The 21,542-nt window shown below is 42.2% G+C and overlaps 1 protein-coding gene across 1 annotated transcript; it reads left to right on the forward strand.

Annotated features, from left to right (window-relative positions):
- The first annotated feature begins 6,940 nt into the window (after positions 1-6,940).
- znf648 (zinc finger protein 648) lies at positions 6,941-21,162 on the forward strand. Its single transcript, XM_046300445.1, has 2 exons — positions 6,941-6,960; positions 18,851-21,162. The coding sequence occupies exon 2, from the start codon at positions 18,928-18,930 to the stop codon at positions 20,491-20,493; it is 1,566 nt and encodes a 521-aa protein (XP_046156401.1). The 5' UTR covers positions 6,941-6,960; positions 18,851-18,927; the 3' UTR covers positions 20,494-21,162.
- The last annotated feature ends 380 nt before the right edge of the window (positions 21,163-21,542 follow it).

Below are 21,542 nucleotides of genomic sequence, written 5' to 3' on the forward strand. Positions count from 1 at the left end.
CCAAACAAGCCTGACCAAAACAGCTAGATGGACCCAACAAGTTGACAAAACAACTAGCTGGACTGAACAAACCTGACCAAAACAGCTAGCTGGACCAAACAAGCCTGACCAAAACAGCTAGCTGGACCCAACAAGCTGACCAAAACAGCTACCTGGAACCAACACGTTGACAAAACAACTAGCTGGACCAAACAAGCCTGACCAAAACAGCTAGCTGGACCCAACAAGCCTGACCAAAACAGCTAGATGGACCCAACAAGTTGACAAAACAACTAGCTGGACTGAACAAACCTGACCAAAACAGCTAGATGGACCCAACAAGTTGACAAAACAACTAGCTGGACCAAACAAGCCTGACCAAAACAGCTAGCAGGACCCAACAAGCCTGACCAAAACAGCTAGATGGACCCAACAAGTTGACAAAACAACTAGCTGGACTGAACAAACCTGACCAAAACAGCTAGATGGACCCAACAAGTTGACAAAACAACTAGCTGGACCAAACAAGCCTGACCAAAACAGCTAGATGGACCCAACAAGTTGACAAAACAACTAGCTGGACTGAACAAACCTGACCAAAACAGCTAGCTGGACCAAACAAGTTGACAAAACAACTAGCTGGACCAAACAAGCCTGACCAAAACAGCTAGCTGGACCCAACAAGCCTGACCAAAACAGCTAGCTAGACCCAACAAACCTGACCAAAACAGCTAGCTACACCAAACAAACCTGACCAAAACAACTAGCTGGACCAAAAAAGCATGACCAAAACAGATAGCTGGACCAAACACACCTGACCAAAACAGATAGCTGGACCAAACAAGTTGACAAAACAACTAGCTGGACCAAACAAGCCTGACCAAAACAGCTAGCTGGACCCAACAAGCCTGACCAAAACAGCTAGCTAGACCCAACAAACCTGACCAAAACAGCTAGCTACACCAAACAAACCTGACCAAAACAGCTAGCTGGACCAAAAAAGCATGACCAAAACAGATAGCTGGACCAAACAAGCCTGACCAAAACAGATAGCTGGACCAAACACACATGACCAAAACAGATAGCTGGACCAAACAAGCCTGACCAAAACAGATAGCTGGACCAAAAAAGCATGACCAAAACAGATAGCTGGACCAAACACACATGACCAAAACAGATATCTGGACCAAACACACATGACCAAAACAGATAGCTGGACCAAACAAGCCTGACCAAAACAGCTAGTTGGACCAAAACAATTGGGATCAAAACAAACTCACCTAAGGGTGAACTTTCACTTGACTATCGGACCATGTACAACCTCTACATTCCCAGCTGGCTGTAAAATGATCCTAAGATCTACTAGAAACAGAAACACTCAGTACACTAACAATCATCCATTGAATCTATCAAAACAACCGGGACCTCCTCAATGAAACATATGAGATTTTCTCTCCTGGATTGCAAGCCAAATGGCACCCTATTCCCTTTTTAGTGCACTACTTTTCAAAAGCAGTGCAATATGTAGTGAATAGTTTTCAATTTGGGATGCATACCCAGTTGTTAGTTCAGCTTGGACATCTTGCTGAGCTGTGCTTATAGCTGACCAATATGACCACAGAGTCACAGCCCCCTTCTGACAGCTTTGTTTACACAGCTTCCTAATGACATATTCAGCATTGTGGAAAAAATCATATTCTACCTCTTTATCCCTGTTTAAAAAATAAATTAAAAAACACCTTTATTTCTCATTTACAACTGTGACCTGGCCAAGATAAAGCAAAGCAGTGTGACACAAACACAGAGTTACACATGGAATTAACAGACGTACAGTCAATAACACAATAGAAAAGTCTACATACAGTGTGTGCAAATGAAGTAAGATTAGGGAAGTAAGGCGATAAATAGGCCGTAGTGGCGAAATAATTACAATTTCGCAAATAAACACAAGTGATAGATGTGAAGAAGATGAATGTGCAAGTAGAGATACTGGGGTGCAAAGGAGAAAAATATATATATAAATAAAATAAATAACAATATGGGGATGAGGTAGTTGGATGGGCTATTTACAGATGGACTATGTACAGGTGCAATGATCTGTAAGCTGCTCTGAAAGCTGATGCTTAAAGTTAGTGAGGGAGATATGAGTCTCCAGCTTCAGTGATTTTTTAAATTCGTTCCAGTCATTGGCAGCAGAGAATTGGAAGGAAAGGCGGCCAAAGGGGGAATTGGGGGTGACCAGTGAAATACACACCAGTGAAATATTTGAACTTACATTCACTCCCAGAGTGAAGCACACCACAAACAGACAAGGATTTTGCTAAATATAGAGAATAGGGTGCCATTTGAGATACAACCAATGTGGTTGGTTAAGCTTAAAGTCATTGTCAGTAGACGCTGTGATGAGAATAGTTTAATCTTAATTCTCTAATTGGATTAAGGCAAAGGGCCTAATTGTCATGACATCATCAAAGGAGACAAAGGCGCACTTCATTCTCCCTGCCTCAGGTGTTGAGCAACCTGATCTTGCATGGGAAGGGACGTTTCTGGGTAAGCGGTAGCAGTATTGCGAAACAGGGAAAGTTACAACATTTCTTCAAAGGATGAAAATGTTTTCATCAACCTGTTTGACATGGGCCCTGGTCAAAAATAATGCACTATTGAGTTCTAATTTAGTAGCATTCTCTCTCTCTCTCTCTCTCTCTCTCTCTCTCTCTCTCTCTCTCTCTCTCTCTCTCTCTCTCTCTCTCTCTCTCTCTCTCTCTCTCACGGAAAGTTAAATTACTTAACAGGGCCTCCTCCTTGTCTGTGTCCTAAATGCTACCTTATTCCCTATTTAGTGTATTGCTTCTGGCCAGGACCTATATGTGATAAGGACTAGGGTATTTCAAGGTATTTCAGAGTACAGGCTCCTTGCGGGGAATAGGTTAGTCTAGTTCCAGATCCGTTCACGCTGTCTTGTCAAAGCTTGGTCATTGTCACACCAAATGCTATCACTTTTCAGGTAAGGCCCAAATACAGACTGTGTCGAAGTAACAATATTTATTACAGCAACAGGGGCAGGCAAACGACAGGTCCCAGACAAACCGTGAAAAACAGAAACAATAGGCAAGCCAGGAGCAGGAGGAAAACCGCTGGTGGGTTTGATGAACAAAAAGAACTGGCAACAGACAAACAGAGAACATGGGACATGGGAACATGGGAAATGCCCGACAGCGGGGCTCCCAAGAAGGTGGAGAGACCGATGAGATGGTGCAGCTGAGTTATTGAGGGGCTGTGGGGTTACCACTGTGGTAGGCTGCCTACCAGACAACCCATGGAATTGCTCCAGCAAACTGTCCAACGCCCAGTCATGGCATTCAGCCAACTTTTGGACCCCCTTCATAAGACCAGGAAGAAATTCCTTGTGCCAACCGATGGTGGCTCCTTGGGAGGAGATGGCGTTGCGCAGCTGGCCCAGGTCTGCTGGGTCATCATGGTCAGTTCGCACTATTACGTTTCAGGTAAGACCCAAAAGCAAACTGTGTCGAGGTAACAATGTTTATTACAGCAACAGGGACAGCCAAACGACAGGTCAAGGCAGGCAGGGGTCGAAAATCCAGAGTAGTGGGACAAAGGTACAGGACGGCAGGCAGGCAGGCTCAGGGCGGGCAGAAACAGGGCAAGACAGGTGCAGGGGGAAAACTGCTGGTACGTTTGATGAATAAAACGAACTGGCAACAGACGAACAGAGAACACAGGTATAAATACACAGGGGATAATGGGATGATGGGCGACACCTGGAGGGGGCTGGAGACAATCACAAAGACAGGTGAAACAGATCAGGGTGTAACAAATGCTGCATAACAATGACAATAGGAGTTGGCTACACAGCACAAAGTGATCTGGAACCAGGCTAAAATCAATTGATCTTTTTCATTAATAAATTGTTCAATTAATGAATAGTTTAAGATTCCATTTTTCATTCATTCTGAGCTGTCCCTAGGTCTTCAGAAAAGAAGATTATAAAAGACAGATATATTGAAACCGTGAGTCCTCTAGTGGTTATGAGTGGTACTGTACGTTGTTTTCCTCGCCTGCTGGAAGATCCAGAGCGCTCTGGACTATAACCAAAGTAGGAAACTGTACATATTCAGAACGGGTGAAACTGTACGGAATGTTCTCTCCATATGGCACAATTCTAGTCTACTGACACCCCTCCTCCTTCCTCATGTTGGTTATACTGTGGAGTAACATTGTTTCTCAATTTGTAAAACACATACTGTACCTATGCTAATTTCAAACAGAGACTGAATAGCAACCTTGTAGATATAATGTAAATTAATGTCCGAATGCTATGAAATGCGTCTCATTCTGACCTATTGCGAACTGCATTGATTTCTCAATCTTTTTGGTGTGATTAAAAAGAACGGAAATGCAAATGTATTTCTGTCACTAATAGTTTTGCATATCTTAGTGCAAAACCAGCATGGGAACATCAGCTATGAAGATACAATGTGTGCCAGAAATCTGTTTTTAAGGCAATTATGTTTTAAGTGAACTATTTATTTATTTATTAAGTAAGTGACTCATTACTGGAATATCTCAAAGGGTTCTCAAAAAGTGTGACTGTTGACCCTTTATTTTTTACAATACATGCTGTTGACCCTTTATTTTTTACAATACATGCTGTTGACCCTTTATTTTTTACAATACATGCTGTTGACCCTTTATTTTTTATAATACATGCTGTTGACCCTTTATTTTTTACAATACATGCTGTTGACCCTTTATTTTTTACAATACATGCTGTTGACCCTTTATTTTTTATAATACATGCTGTTGACCCTTTATTTTTTATAATACATACTGTTGACCCTTTATTTTTTACAATACATGCTGTTGACCCTTTATTTTTTATAATACATGCTGTTGACCCTTTATTTTTTACAATACATGCTGTTGACCCTTTATTTTTTATAATACATGCTGTTGACCCTTTATTTTTTACAATACATGCTGTTGACCCTTTATTTTTTATAATACATGCTGTTGACCCTTTATTTTTTACAATACATGCTGTTGACCAATTGTGGACTTTTTAAAATATAGATTATAAACAATTCCGTTGTGTAATCCAGATTTTCTCTCCGGAAATGTCTTTGTGAAATAAATCCACATGGTGGCAGTCTGTTCTAAGTGATGTTTTCTTGGCTGAATGTCTCCCTGTCCTCATTAAGTAGCTGTAGTACGACAACACGTGAGGATCAGTGACCGCAGTCAGGAATATGCCTTACACTGCAACCTTCTAGTTTACAACAGGCCTACACAAGAAAGTAAAAGAGCCTGTGAGCCTGTGACACATCTTCCTATTTTGGACGTAACAAGGAAACTCCATCTTAACTCCTCCTCATTTACTGGATTTGTTGAACAATGCAGAAGAGAACCTCCCCTGACAGTTTTTCGCTTCTCTTTTTTTGATTGACATTGAGATCAGTTGTCAAATAAAGTGAAATGAACATGAAATCAACAAAACATTTCAGCACGACATTGGATTTAGATAAAAGAAATCATTGAACATTTACATTTTTTTTTTATTATTATTATTATTATTATTATTATTTTTTCAACAAATGTTGTGTTGAGGGTCAGCATGACAGAGGGGATGTTGCCTACCCTCACCACCTATTTCATAGACTTCTCGTGATGGTGTTACTACTTAATAATTGTGGCTCCTTCTCTCTGTCAGATAGGATTTGGGGCGTATCATATAGAGCCCCATAGTAGAGGTGTCATAATACCCATAAAACCTAGCAGGCAAATATATTGAAAATGGAATGGTGGAAAATCAATTGAAACCATTTCTGCATTTCTACACACACACACACTGTCACTTCAACACACACACACACTCCATCATCTGCTCACTCACACATAATATGCACATACATTTATACTGACTCTATACACACGCACACCCACTCACATACAAGCTGCTGTTACTCTGTTTATCTTATATCCTGTTGCCTTGTCCCATTACCCCTGTACATATCTACCTCCATCACTCCAGCATCCCTGAACATGTAAATATGGTATTGGAACTGACCCTGTATGTTACTTACTTATTGTGTTCTTCATATTTCTTGTCATTTCTTGTGTGTTTTGTCTAGTATTATTGATTATTACATTCTTGGGGTTGGAGTTGATAAGAAAGGCATTTCACTGTACTTGTGAACATGACATTAAAACCTTCAACTTTCAATAAAGAAAATACTATAAGGTTGACTATCTAAGCTGACATAGTACACTGTGATGATTAGGCTATGTAGGCCTAACTGTGTAACAAGCAACATTCATTAATCTGTCTCACTTCTAGGCTATGTATAAATAAAACAATTAACGAAATTGCTGTGAATATGATATATATAGGGTCTATATACAGTATGTATGAGTTAATACAACCTATAATCACTGTAAAAATACGGACAAACGACGGGAGAAACCGCAGTGTCAATATGTCTTCATCAAATATGGGTCAGTGGGTCACATAAATACCCTGGTATCGGCATACAGATCAAGACCTAGGATCATGACTTAATGTTGGTGTCGGCTTGCAAGAGTCTAATGGTGCTTTCAAGACAACTGGGAACTTGGAAAAATGAGGTCAAATAATGACGTCAGTGATCTTCACGTCGGAAAGGAGGAGCTCAAGAAAGATTCCGAGTTTCCGAATTGGAATTCCGAGTTGGATGAACGTTAACAAGTTTTTTTTCCCCGAGTTCCTAGTTGTCATGAACGCCCTGAAGTCGACATCCAAGTTCCAAATTGTTTTGAACGCGGCATAAAACTGCTTACTAAGAGCGTAAGTGACACTGCTGTCCCCACGTTCTTTCACTTTGACTCCGCCCACTCCGAGTGGGCATCTCTAAATGACCATCGTTCGCACGCCGACAGGAGGATGCTTATGGTTTGCCTACGGGGAGATAGGAGGACGTTGTCGAGGTAAGCGGCAGAATGCAGCCTATGACTGAATGAATGGACAGATCAAGCTCTGATGACTAAACGTTGTAGTGAGAAAGAGATGGAATGTATGCTGATGGTTTATGAAATGGCCTGTAGGCGCTGAGCTTCTTATTTATTATAGTCTTATATAGATTTTAAGGATCACCAGTGCATCTATTATTTATTAGGATCCCCTCCACCCCCATTACTATTAATCAGCGGGTAAACATAACTTGCCCATAACTTGTCCCTCCCCCCATCACCGCATTTGACTGCTGTCATTATTGTCGTTTATATCTAAGAAGCGTGTTAGCAAACAGTATCCTTTTATTGAGACATTTTACATACGGAATTAATATTAGCCTACAATAGAGTAAAATCGGACGAAACTTGTAAATAAACATCATAGACGTTGCATTATATAGAGTTCATCGCATGGGGTCCCCACAAAATAAGAGTTGTGCAACCTGTTGGTTTACTGTAATTTAAGATATTTATTGTCCAAATGTGATTTATTTATGCACTGCATTTGAATTAAAGTATGTTATAAATTCTAATTATGCACATTATGTCTACATTGTGTTAGAAATGCGTTGTATGCATTGCATGACTTTGAGCCAGTGCCACAGAAGCTTTGGGAACTTTATGAGGTTACTGTTAACCTCCTAGTCAAAAGATCTAGCCCTGTTAAGAATAATGGCGCTATTATTCCTTACGTCCTAGTCATTGCCATTGACGTCCTGCTCGTGTACCCCTGCGACCATTTCGTAAATAAAACATCCTCCATTCAGGCTGTAAATGTTGGTTTCCTCCTTAACTTGATTTATTAATGGCCCGCAGGACTAAAACAAATGGAGAAAATATGCGTAGGGGAGAGTGGGGTATTTCGCACAATTCTTTACATTAAGCATCACTAAGTCAAGGGAAATATAGTATTCTTTCTAACAAATATTTTTACATGTATTTCAGGATGTTGTGTATCCCTTGAAATAATTAGAATTAATATAAACATAACAGTTTTGAAAACATAGCTAGTCCAAAATAATTGGTCTCTTGGCACAATTTATGGTGTAAATTAAGCATATGGACAGGGTAAATTGAGCCACCTTGGTAAGTGTATAATGTTGTCCTGTGATGCTGCTAGTGTAACAGTATAAATTTAGACCGTCTCCTCGCCCATACCCGGGCCCGAACCAGGGACCCTCTGCACAGATCAACAACTAACACCCGCGAAGCATCGCTACCCACAGCTCCACAAAAGCCGCGGCCCTTGCAGAGCAAGGGGAACCACTACTTTAAGGCCTCAGAGCAAGTGACGTCACCGATTGGAACGCTATTTAGCGCGCTCCACCGCTAACTAGCTCGCCGCTTCACATCCGTTACGCTAGTAGGCCAAAATTAATTCATGGAATGGCATTTTGGTGTATTGCATATATTAAAACTATGCCTACGTTCTGATATACAGTGCCTTCGGAAAGTATTCAAACCCCTTGACTATTTATACATTTTGTTATTTTACAACCTTATTCAAAAATGTATTAAATATTTTTTTCCCTCATCAGTCTACACATAATACCTCATAATGACAAAGCAAAAACAGGTTTTTAGAAATATTAGCTAATTTATTAAACATAAATACTGAAATATCACATCTACATAAGTATTCAGACCCTTTACTTAGTACTTTGTTGAAGCACCCTTGGCAGCGATTACAGCCTTGAGTCTTCTTGGGTATGACACTACAAGCTTGGCACACCTGTATTTGTGGAGTTTCTCCCATTCTTCTCTGACGATCCTCTCAAGCGCTGTCAGGTTGGATTGGGAGCGTAGCTTTACAGGTCTCTCCAGAGATGTTCAATTGGATTCAAGTTCAGGCTCTGGCTGGGCCACTTAAGGACATTCAAAGACTTGTCCCAAAGCCACTCCTAAGGTGTCTTGTCTGTGTGCTTAGGGTTGTTGTCCTGTTGGAAAGTGAACCTGTACCCCAGTCTGAGGTCCTGAGCGCTCTGGAGCATGTTTTCATCAAGTACTAGTCTCTCAGTCCCTGCCGCTGAAAAACATCCCCACAGCATCATGCTGCCACCACTATGCTTCACCGTATGAATGGTGCCAGGTTTCCTCCAGACGTGGCGCTTGGCATTCAGGCCAAAGAGTTCAATCTTGGTTTCATCAGGCTTTCTCATGTTCTGAGAGTCTTTAGGTGCCTTTTAGCAAACTCCAAGTGGGCTTTCATGTGCCTTTTACTGAGGAGTGGCTTCTATCTGCCGATGTGAGTAAGTCCTTTAAACAGGTTAACATCCCCAAGGACACAGGGCCAGACGGATTACCTAGACACATACTCAGAGCATGCATTGACCAGCTGGCAAGTGTCTTCCCTGACATTTTCAAACTCTCCCTGACCCAGTCTGTAATACCTACATGTTTCAAGCAGACAATCAGAGTCCATGTCCCAAGAACGCCAAGATAACCTGTCTAAATTACTATCGCCCTGTAGAAGTCACATCTGTAGCCAAGAAATGCTTTGAAAGGCTGGTCATGGCTTACATCAACACCATCCACTCCAATTCGCAAATCGCCCCAACAGATCCACAGATAACTAAATCTCTATTGCACTCATCAGATACGCTGCAGTTACTGTTTATTATCTGTCCTGTTGCCTAATCACTTTATCCCTACGTATATGTACATATCTACCTCAATTACCTTGTACATCTGCACATCGACTCGGTACTGGTACCCCGTGTATATAGCCAAGTTATTGTTACTCATTGTGTATTTATTCCTCATTGTAACATCTGCTTCCAACTCACACCCTTAAACACGTAGATCCACCTGAACGCAGCTCACTTTCCAGCTCATACTCTCAAATGCCTAGATCCCCTGAACGCAGCTCACTCTCCAGATCCCAATCACCTGAATTATAATCACCTGTTCACACACCTGTATGTCATTATCACACACTATTTAGTTCAGTTCTTTGCACCCCATCACTGTGAGGTATTGATTGTTTTGTGACACACAGCTTTCGGAGTTCTGTGGTTTCCCTTGATTTACTCCTCCCATGTATGATAGTTTTTGCCTGCCTCACTAACGACACATTTTGCCTATTCCCTGACTGTACTTTAGCCTATCGGATTTCCTGTTATCTACCTATTGCCTGATCTCCCGGACATCTTTACTAGCCTTTTCCTTGCCTGTACTGTTGCCCCTTTGGACCCCATGTGTATGACCTGCCTGCCACTCGACCCAGCTACCCGCCTCCTCCTATGGTCCTTTGCAATAAAAACCAGGGGTCTGGTCCCCCTTGAGGTTCTTGAGAGAGCAGTCAAGGAAGTCAAATCAAATTGTATTTCTCACATGCTTTGTAAACAACAGGTGTAGACTAACAGTGAAATGCTTACTTACGGGCCCTTCCTAACAATGCAGTGAGAAATAATAGAAAAATAATAACATGAGCGTAATGAACACGAGGGGAGACAGAGAGCTGGTTTCAAGCGCAGGGCACTTGGGTAGCTGCGTTTGAAACCAGCTCTCTGTCTCCCCTGCTTGTTTGGTTTATAGGGCATGATATCTGCTCTGTAACAATAAAAAAGCACAATCTTGAGTTCATAAAAATGACATATTGCTAAAATACTATGCATATTATGCATAAAACTGATTTTGTTTATCATCATTTGAATGGGGTATGGTGGCCATTGGCTCAACTTACCCCATGGCCAAGTGCTCAATATACACCAAGGCAAACATTGTGACTATATTAGCCCACACAGCTACAAGGATGCACTTTCATGCTAGGTTTAGGACCTCATATTGTAGTTTATAGAGACCCCAACGGATGTATAAAACAATCTTAAAACAATCTACTTTGGTTGAGATACAAGGATCGTGAAACCTATAACACAATAAATTCATTTGACGTTGTACAAATAATTTGGGGGGAATGAACTTGCATACCACTTTTTCCATGTTTCTTCCATCACAGATTCCATGAAATTCTGACCTTTTCCAGAATATTTGGTAAAATGATAAATGTTTTGTATGGTTTCCTAGGAACAATGGGTGGCTCAACTAATCCTTTGGCTCTCCAACTCTCCCTTACTTTCTTATCCCACTCTCCCCTACTTTCTTCAAGTTGCAATATGTACATTTTTGGGCGATCCTCCAAATTCACATACACATATGAGTTATAGATCTGTCATTATCATTGAAAGCAAGTATAAGAAGTGGTAGATTCTATGTACACTCTTATGTGTCTTTTACTTTCAGTTTTGTACACCAGATTCAAAAAGCTGAAAATACAATATTTGGGGTTATTGAAAATATAATTTTCAGTGGTTTAGATGGTACAATGATTCTGTACACTATACATTGCTTGTTTTGGCACACAAACTGAAATTAGGCAAACTATTAGAATTTTAGCAACCAGGAAATGGCGGAGCGATTTCTACATATTGCAACTTTAATTTAATTTTTTTTAAAAAATGCTACTTCCTGATGTTGCGCATCTTGTTCAGCCAGGGGTAAACAAGACTGCTGCAACTGAATGTCTGAACGTGATATACAACATCAGGAAGCTGTCAGAAAATTCGAAAACGGTGGTGGAAAATTGTGCATATTTTCTCCATCTTTTTGGCCAGCGAGCCATTAAATCGAGTTAAGCAGGAAACAGACGCATTTGCAACCTGAATGGAGGATGTTTTATGTATGAACCGGTAGACAGAGGGGACACGAGTGTATTAGCAGCTGGAGGTCAATAGCAATGACAATGACAATGACATACTAGCATAACATATGGAATTGTTTTTGTTGCACATTTATGAAATATTTTTTTAAGCAACGTTTTAGTCCTGAATCTATTTAGGCCTTCCATAACAAATGGGTTGAATACTTATTGACTCAAGATAAATAATTACTAGACATATAACGTTGACAAATAATTAGTCAAAAACAACTTTGCCATCATTATGATGTGGTCAAGTTTACTCTAGAGATGGCTATGTTGCCATGAGCTAGCAAAGTTCGTCAAAAATAGCTAGCAATCCTAACGTTAGCTGCTAAAATGTTGGTGCTCTCCCCTTAATCTTAGCTAGCTAGCTAAAGTCATACTGTATCTTCAATCAATCTGGAGACATCACAATGATGACTAAAGCTTGTCCTACTAATTATTTGCCTCCTTTTGAAATGACATCGTGTTTCCAAGCCACAGTAATGCACTTCAGAAAACTCTTCATCAGCGCCAATTGATACTGCATTGAGTAGAATGCTCAACTGGGCATCAGTCCCAAAACTATATTGTGACGAAATGTGCAACCCATGAATAGACAGTTAATTGATTCCAGATTCCGGAGCCACAGAGACAGCTAGAGCCATAGGCTAATTTGCATCTATACTTAAAATAGCTAGACTGTTACAGACGGTTATGTATTTAGAAACATATGGAGCAAAATGCCAGGTTTTGGCATGAGGGCAGAACTGTTTTGAAATCTGTCAATAAGCACTGTGTAATAAAGTCATTGGTTTCGTTTCAGTTCAGGTAAATTGTGCCCCTTATTTATTTTAATTTCATATGCAGTCAAACGAGTCAAAAGTTTGGACACACCTACTCATTCCAGGGTTTTTCTTTATTTTTTTACTATTTTCTACATTGACTTCAAAACTATGAAATAACACATATGGAATCATGTCGTAATCAAAAAAGTTTTAAACAAATCAAGATATATTTTCTATTTGAAATTCTTCAAAGTAGCCACCCTTTGCCTTGATAACAGCTTTGCACACGCTTGGCATTCTCTCAGCCAGCTTCATGAGGTAGTCATCTGGAATGCATTTCAATTAACAGCTGTATCTTGTTAAAAGTTAATTTGCGGAATTTCTTAATGTCATGCTGGAATGAATGATTTAGGAGACAGGTGCATGAATGCGTAATAGGCTTTTTATTTCTTACCCAAATTACGCCGTGCCGTGTAAAGGCACACACGGGAACGAAGACCAAACAAAAGAGCGTGGAGTACCTCAAATAAATAACACTAGTGCACAATGATTAACACACGGGATGAGACCCATAATCATCTGTGCATTCCACAATGGCACAAAAGCCAAAACACACAGCACAGGTACTCACACACACCAACGGACATAGCAACAATAATCGACAGGACACTGTTAAACTAAGGGCACACTTATTGTAAGGGGCAGGGAAGTCAGACGCAGGAGAGCAGAACTTGGTAATAGCCGGAGCAGTTTAATATTAAAACCCACGGCATAAAAATAACAAGCACTTACAATAAACAATCCCACACAAAGACATGGGGGGAACAGAGGGTTAAATACACAACAAATGACTGAGGGAATTGAAACCAGGTGTGAGGAAAAACAAGACAAAACACATGGAAAATGAAAAGTGTATCGATGATGGCTAGAAGATCGGCGACGCCGAGCGCTGCCTGAACAAGGAGAGGACCTGACTTCGGCGGAAGTCGTGACACTTATACAATTACTAATCATTGGGAATAAGGGTCAGGTGTGCGTAATTAAAGTTTCTGAGGGATCTGTGACACTTAATGTGTTCGAGCGAATCAGTTGTGTTGTGACAAGGTAGGGGTGGTTTTACAGGCAACATCTGCACAAGCTAAAGGCTAGAGCTGCCGCTTTCAAGGAGCGAGACACTAATCCGGACGCCTATAAGAAATCCCACTATGTCCTCAGATGAACCATCAAACAAGCAAAGCATCAATACAGGATTAAGATTAAATCCTACTACACCGGCTTTGACGCTCTTTGTATTGTGGCAGGGCATGAAAACCATTACGGACTACAAAGGGAAACCCAGACAGGTCAAACTTTAAACAGGTCAACATTCACAAAGCCGCAGGGCCAGATGGATTACTAGGACGTGTACTCAAAGCATGCGCGGACCAACTGACGTTTTCAACCTTTCACTGACTAAGTCTGTAATACCTACAGTTGAAGACGGAAGTTTACATACACTTAGGTTGGAGTCGTTTTTCAACCATTCCACAAATTTCTTGTAAACAAACTATAGTTTTGGGAAATCTGTTAGAATATCTACTTTGTGCATGACACAAGTAATTTTTCCAATAATTGTTTACAGACAGATTATTTCACTTATAATTCACTGTATCACAATTCCAGTAGGTCAGATGTTGACATACACTAAGTTGACTGTGCCTTTAAACAGCTTGAAAAATTCCAGAAAATGATATCATCAAATCATATCAATTTTATATATATAGCCCTTCTTGCATCAGCTGACATCTCAAAGTGCTTTACAGAAACCCAGCCTAAAACCCATAACAGCAAGCAATGCAGGTGTAGAAGCACGGTGGCTAGGAGAAACTCCCAAGAAAGGCCAAAACCTAGGAAGAAAGCTAGAGAGGAACCAGACTATGAGGGGTGGCCAGTCCTCTTCTGGCTGTGCCGGGTGGAGATTATAACAGAACATGGCCAAGATGTTCAAATGTTCCTAATTGACCAGCATGGCCAAATAATAGTTATCACAGTGAACAGGTCAGGGTTCCATAGCCGCAGGCAGAACAGTTGAAACTGTAGCAGCAGCACGGCCAGGTGGACTGGCGACAGCAAGGAATCATCATGCCATGTAGTCCTGAGGCATGGTCCTAGGGCTCAGGTCCTCCGAGAGAGAGAACAAAAGAGTGAAAGATACAATTAGAAAGAGCATACTTAAATTCACACAGGACACCGGATAAGACAGGAGAAGTACTCCAGATATAACAAACTGACCCTAGCCCCCCGACACGTAAACTACTGCAGCATAAATACTGGAGGCTGAGACAGGAGGGGTCAGGAAACACTGTGGCCCCATCCGATGATACCCCCGGACAGGGCCAAACAGGAAGGATATAACCCCACCCACTTTGCCAAAGCACAGCCCCTACACCACTAGGGGGATATCTTCAACCACCAACTTACCATCCTGAGACAAGGCCGAGTATAGCCCACAAAGATCTCCGCCACGGCACAACCTAAGGGGGGTGTCAACCCATCATGGCTTTAGAAGCTTCTGATAGGCTAATTGACAATATTTGAGTCAATTGGAAGTATACCTGTCAGTGCTTCTTTGCTTGACATCATGGGAAAATCAGAAGAAATCAGCCAAGACTTCAGAAAAACAATTGTAGACCTCCACAAGTCTGGTTCATCATTTGGAGCAATTTCCAAATGCCTGAAGGAACCACATTCATTTGTACAAACAATAGTACGCAAGTATAAACACCATGGGACCACGCAGCCATCATACCACTCAGGAAGGAGACGCGTTCTGTCTCCTAGAGATGAATATACTTTGGTGCGAAAAGTGCAAATCAATCCTAGAACAACAGCAAAGGACCTTGTGAAGATGCTGGAGGAAACAGGTACAAAAGTATCTATATCCACAGTAAAACTAATCCTATATCGATATAACTTAAAAGGCCGCTCAGCAAGGATGAAGCCACTGTTCCAAAACCGACAGAAAAAAGACGGACTACGGTTTGCAACTGCACAAAGATCGAACTTTTTGGAGAAATGTCCTCTGGTCTGATGAAACAAAAATATAACTGTTTGGCCATAATGACCATCGTTATGTTTGGAGGGAAAAGGGGGATGCTCGCAAGCTGAAGAACACCATCCCAACCGTGAAGAACAGGAGCGGCAGCATCATATTGTGGGAGTGCTTTGCTGCAGGAGGGACTGGTGCACTTCACAAAATAGATGGCATCATGAGGGTGGAAAATGATGTGGCTATATTGAAGCAACATCTCAAGACATCAGTCAGGACGTTAAAGCTTGGTCGCAAATGGGTCTTCCAAATGGACAATGACCCCAAGCATACTTCCAAAGTTGTGGCAAAATGTCTTAAGGACAACAAAGTAAATGTATTGGAGTGGCCATCACAAGCCCTGACCGCAATCATATAGAAGATTTGTGGGCAGAACTGAAAAAGCATGTGCGAGCAAGGAGGCCTACAAACCTGACTCAGTTACACCAGCTCTGTCAGGAGGAATGGGACAAAATTCATGCTTCATGTTTCAAGCAGACCACCATAGTCCCTGTGCCCAAGGAAGCCAAGGTAACCTGCCTAGGTGATTACCGTCCCGTAGCACTCACGTCGGTAGTCATGAAATGCTTTGAAAGGCTGGTCATGGTTCACATCAACAGCATCCTCCCAGATACCCCCAGGTGGTAAGGGTAGGCAACAACACGTCTGCTGTGCTGATCCTCAACACTGGGGCCCCTCAGGGGTGTGTACTTAGTCCCCTCATGCACTCCCTGTTCACACATGACTGCGTGGCCAAACACGACTCCTACACCATCATTAACAGTGGTAGGCCTTACTATCGAAAACGATGAGATAGCCTATAGGGAGGAGGTCAGAGAACTGGCAGTGTGGTGCCAGGACAACAATCTCTCCGTCAATGTGAGCAAGAAAAGGAGCTGATCGTGGACTACAAGAAAAGGCGGGCCGAACAGACCCCCCTTAACATTGATGGGGCTGTAGTGGTGAGGGTCGAGAGTTTCAAGTTCCTTGGTGTCAACATCACCAACGATCTATCATGGTCCAAAAACACCAAGACAGTCATGAAGAGGGCACGACAAAACCTTTCCCCCCTCAGGAGACCGAAAAGATTTGGCATGGGTCCCCAGATCCTCAAAAAGTCATAAAGCATCGAGAGCAACTGGTTGCATCACCGCCTGGTATGGCAACTGCTCGGCATCTGACCATAAGGCGCTACAGAGGGTAGTGCATACGGCCCAGTACATCACTGGGGCCAAACGTCCTGCAATCCAGGACCTATATAATAGGCGGTGTCAGAGGAAAGCCCATAAAATTGTCAGAGACTCCAGTCCAAGTCATAGACTGTTTTATCTGCTACAGCACGGCAAGTGGTACCGGGATGCCAAGTCTAGGACCAAAAGGCTCCTTAACAGCTTCTATCCCCAAGCCATAAGACTGCTGAACAATTAATCAACCCCCCCCCCCCCCCCTCCATTTGTTTTGTACACTGCTTCTACTCGCTGTTTATTATCTATGCATAGTCACTTCACCCCTACCTACATGTACAAATTACCTCTAACCTGTACTCCCGCACACTGACTCGGTACCGGTACCCCCCCGTATATAGCCTCGTTATTGTGTTACTTTTTATTATTTTTTACTTTAGTTAATTTGTTAAATATTTTCTTAACTCATCTTGAACTGCACTGTTGGTTAAGGGCTTGTAAGTAAGCATTTCACGGTAAAGTCTACACTGTATTCGGCAGGTGACAAATAAAGTTTGATTTGATCTGATTTTATACAGAATATAGCCCTATTTGTAAAAAGACAAAATATATATATTAGCAAAGAGAAACAACAGTCCATCATTACTTTAAGACATGAAGGTCAGTCAATATGGAACATTTCAATAACTTTGAAAGTTTCTTAAAGTGCTGTTGCAAAAACCATCAAGCTCTCATGAGGACTGCTACAGGAAAGGAAGACCCAGAGTTTCCTCTGCTGCAGAGGATAAGTTCATTAGAGTTACCAGCACCTCAGAATTTGTAGCCCAAATAAATGCATCATGGAGTTCAAGTAACAGTCACATCTCAACATCAACTGTTCAGAGGAGACTGCGTGAATAAGGCCTTCATGGCTGAATTGCTGCAAAGAAACCACTACTAAAGGACACCAATAATAAGAAGAGACTTGCTTGGGCCAAGAAACACAAGCAATGGACATTAGACCGGTGGAAATCTGTCCTTTGGTCTGATGAGTCCTAATTTGAGATTTTTGGTACCAACCACTTTGTCTTTGTGAGACGCAGAGTAGGTGGACGGTTGATCTCTGCATGTGTGGTTCCCACCGTGAAGCATGGAGTAGGAGGTGTTATGGTGTACGGGTGCTTTACTGGTGACACTGTCTGTGATTTATTTAAAATTCAAGCCACACTTAACCAGCATGGCTACCACAGCATTCACTAGCGATACACCATCCCATCTGGTTTGCGCTTAGTGGGACTATGATTTGTTATTCAACAGGACAATGACCCAACACACCTCCAGGCTGTGTAAGGGCTATTTGACCAAGAAGGAGAGTGATGGAGTGCTGCATCAGATGACCTGCCTCCACAATCACCCGGCCTCAACCCAATTGAGATGGTTTGGGATGAGTTGGACCACAGAGTGAAGGAAAAGCAGCCAACAAGTGCTCAGCATATGTGGGAAGTCCTTCAAGACTGTTGGAAAATCATTCCAGGTGAAGCTGGTTGAGTGAATGCCAAGAGTGTGCAAAGCTGTCATCAAGGCAAAGGGTGGCTACTTTTGATTTGTTTAACACTTTCTTGGTTACTACATTATTCCGTATGTGTTAGTTCATAGTTTTGATGTCTTCACTATTATTCTACAATGTAGTAACTATAAAGAAAAACCATTGATTGAGTAGGTGTGTCCAATATTTTGTATATTTAATTGAGTTCATAAAGTCATCAATATTTTATTACATTTAATTAATTTCTCTTCTATTTTGAACCACCACATACACATCTTCTTCGGCTGACACTTGGTTATTTCACGACAAACAGCAACAGTTACTGGAATTCATATGCTTCATATGAGCCTGTTATGAGCTGCACATAGACAGCTTGTCTCTTCTTAGGCAGTTTTGTATAGTGGCAGTTTTCGCAGAGCACTAAAACTTTAATAAAGCCTTCATAGATGCTTTACAAACATTCATAGATGCTTTATAACACTTACTAAACTCACATTTTACATGTGTGATGCACTCAATAACATTACTACTTATTGTGAAACCTTTGGTCATATAGCATTACAATTTTTATCTTCACTGTGGTAGATAGTTAACACTGTATTTGTTTTTGTGTTTTTTTTCCAGGCACTGCCAAGGAGGTGAGTTCAGGGAAAATCCATTTTCAGCCTCAAGCCACGTTCACCACCTCTATAATATCCAGTATGGCTGAAGAAATGCCTTCATGGACCTCAGAAAGGTTTGTTGATAAAGTATACATTTCAAAGAGAAGTATCCGGAAAAACTTAATAAACAAAATGCACTACGTTTCCCACGTGCCCTCAGAGAGTGTAAAAGTCAACACTGCTCACAAAGTGGAAAGTGACTCTAACCCATCTGATAATGACGATACTGATTCCCTCTCAGGTAGTAGCTACACTGGGATGATTTATTTAAACCCACAAACACCTACATGGACTCTGGCTGAGAAGTTTGCTGGGCTCAACTCTGGAAAAGACAAGAGACTGTCTCTCAATCAGGACCTCTGTAGTCCTCCAGGTTCACCTGCAGCCATTAAACATAATGTTGCCAATAGGAGAGGTTCTACAGGTCTGGAGGGGGTCTACTCAGACTCGTCACAACAGGAGGAAGGCAACATCAAGAATAGTACGAAAAGACTTCTGCAGAGGAAAGTGTGTAGCGGTGATCCTTCCGATCTGAAGCTGCGTCTGGTGAGAGAGATCAGGCCCAAAACCAAGGAGTCTCTGTCTGATGTTAGTCATGATGTGCGTGATGTACGTGGTAACAAGGGGAGTTGGAAGGGTGGAGAACCGCTAGTCATTCACCCTCCACTAAACAAGGCTTTGGCCATGATTGATGCCTGTGAGGATAAGGTGCCTATAGTGTTTCCTGCCATGAAGAAACGTGGAGTGGAGGGAGACACAGAGAACCGGCCCTACAAGTGCACTCACTGCAACTGGGCCTTTAAGAAGTCCAGCAATCTGCAGAGTCATCTGGATACTCATAGTGGCCTGAAGCCTCATATATGTGACCTGTGTGGCAAAGCCTATTCTCACCAAGGCACACTGCAGCAGCACAAGCGCCTGCACACTGGAGAGAGACCGTACCACTGCCCCTTCTGTGAAAAGACGTACATCTGGTCCTCCGATTACCGCAAGCACATTCGCACGCACACCGGAGAGAAACCGTACGTGTGCGAGACCTGCAGCAAGGACTTTGTGCGCTCCTCGGACCTGCGGAAGCATGAGCGCAACATGCACACCAATGAAAAACCCTTCCCGTGCACGCAGTGCGGCAAGACCTTCAACAAGCCACTGTCCCTGCTCCGCCATGAGCGCACTCACCTGGGCGAGCGGCCCTTCTGCTGTCCTATCTGCGGGAAAGCCTTTGCCGTGGCCAGCCGCATGGCAGAGCACCAGAAGGTGCACACCGGGGTGAGACCCTACACCTGCCTGGTCTGCACCAAGTCCTTCACCAAGTCCTCCAACCTGCTGGAGCACCAGGCCGTACACAGCGGTATCCGCCCCCACAAGTGTCCTCAGTGCGGGGTGGCATTCGCCATGGTGTCCCGCCTGATCCGTCACCAGCGTGTCCATACCGGAGAGAGGCCCTACGACTGCACAGGCTGCAGCATGTCATTCAGCCGCACAGCTGCTCTGAAGCGCCACCAGGAGCAGACGTGTGCCGGGAGGATCTTTGTCTGTATGGAGTGTGACAAGGCTTTCCAGTGTGCCTCTCAGCTCACTGAGCACATGGTGAGCCATGAATGACCCTACTGCTGCTGCTGCTACTGCTGCTACTGCTGCTACTGCTGCTACTGCTGCTACTGCTGCTTCTGTTGTTGAAAACACTGAAGACTTATTTATGCTGTTTGGGAGCTACCCTCTCATAGAGTACAAAGAGTTGGTCTAATCAACCTTACTGATCTATACATGCTACGCTCTTAGAAAAAAAGGTTCCCAAAGCGTTTTTCGGCTGTCCCCATAGGAGAACCCTTTTTGGTTCCAGGTAGATAGCACCTTTTTTGAAGGACAACATCCTGCTAGGCTGCTAAGCCTTAAAATACAGTGCCTTCAGAAACTATTCACACCCCTTTCCTTTTTCACAAGTGCCCTCAACCGGTATGATGCATTTTGCATCATATGATGTTGCGTTTTCCATCATAGGATGCTCAATGCATCATACATGTTGTATTTCTGTATTTTATCTTGAAGTTGTATATCTTGAAAACTTTATTTGCTGACATGGAAAACATTTTGGGACTATATAAAAAATGGACTATTGAAACAAATACCAAAAGATGGTTTTGGGGTGGAATTTTCCTTTCATGGCCGTGATAGGAGAAAACTGAGGATGGATCAACAACATTGTAGTTACTCCACAATACTAACCTAAATGACAGATTTTAAAAGAAGGAAGCCTGTACAGAATACAAATATTCCAAATCATGCATCCTGTTTGCAATAAGGCACTAAAGTAAAACTGCAAAAAATGTGGCAAAACAATTCACTTTTTGTCCTGAATACAAAGCATTATGTTTGGGGCAAATACAACACAACACATCCCTGAGTACCACTCTTCATATTTTCAAGCATGGTGGTGGCTGCATCATGTTATGTGTATGCTTGTTATCGGCAAGGACAAGGAAATGGAATAGAGCTAAGCACAGGAAAACCTGGTTCAGTCTGCTTTCCAACAGACACTGGGAGACAACTTTACCTTTCAACAGGACAATAACCTAAAACACAAGGCCTTGCAAAAGTCTTCACCCCCTTGACATTTTTCCTATTTTGTTGCATTACAACCTGTAATTTGCATG

Source organism: Oncorhynchus gorbuscha, linkage group LG15, assembly GCF_021184085.1.
Source record: "Oncorhynchus gorbuscha isolate QuinsamMale2020 ecotype Even-year linkage group LG15, OgorEven_v1.0, whole genome shotgun sequence".
NCBI lineage: Eukaryota > Metazoa > Chordata > Actinopteri > Salmoniformes > Salmonidae > Oncorhynchus > Oncorhynchus gorbuscha.

Bases quoted from the DNA above. Each gene is read 5' to 3' on its own strand.
- znf648 (XM_046300445.1), top strand. From the start codon at position 18,928: ATGGCTGAAGAAATGCCTTCATGGACCTCAGAAAGGTTTGTTGATAAA.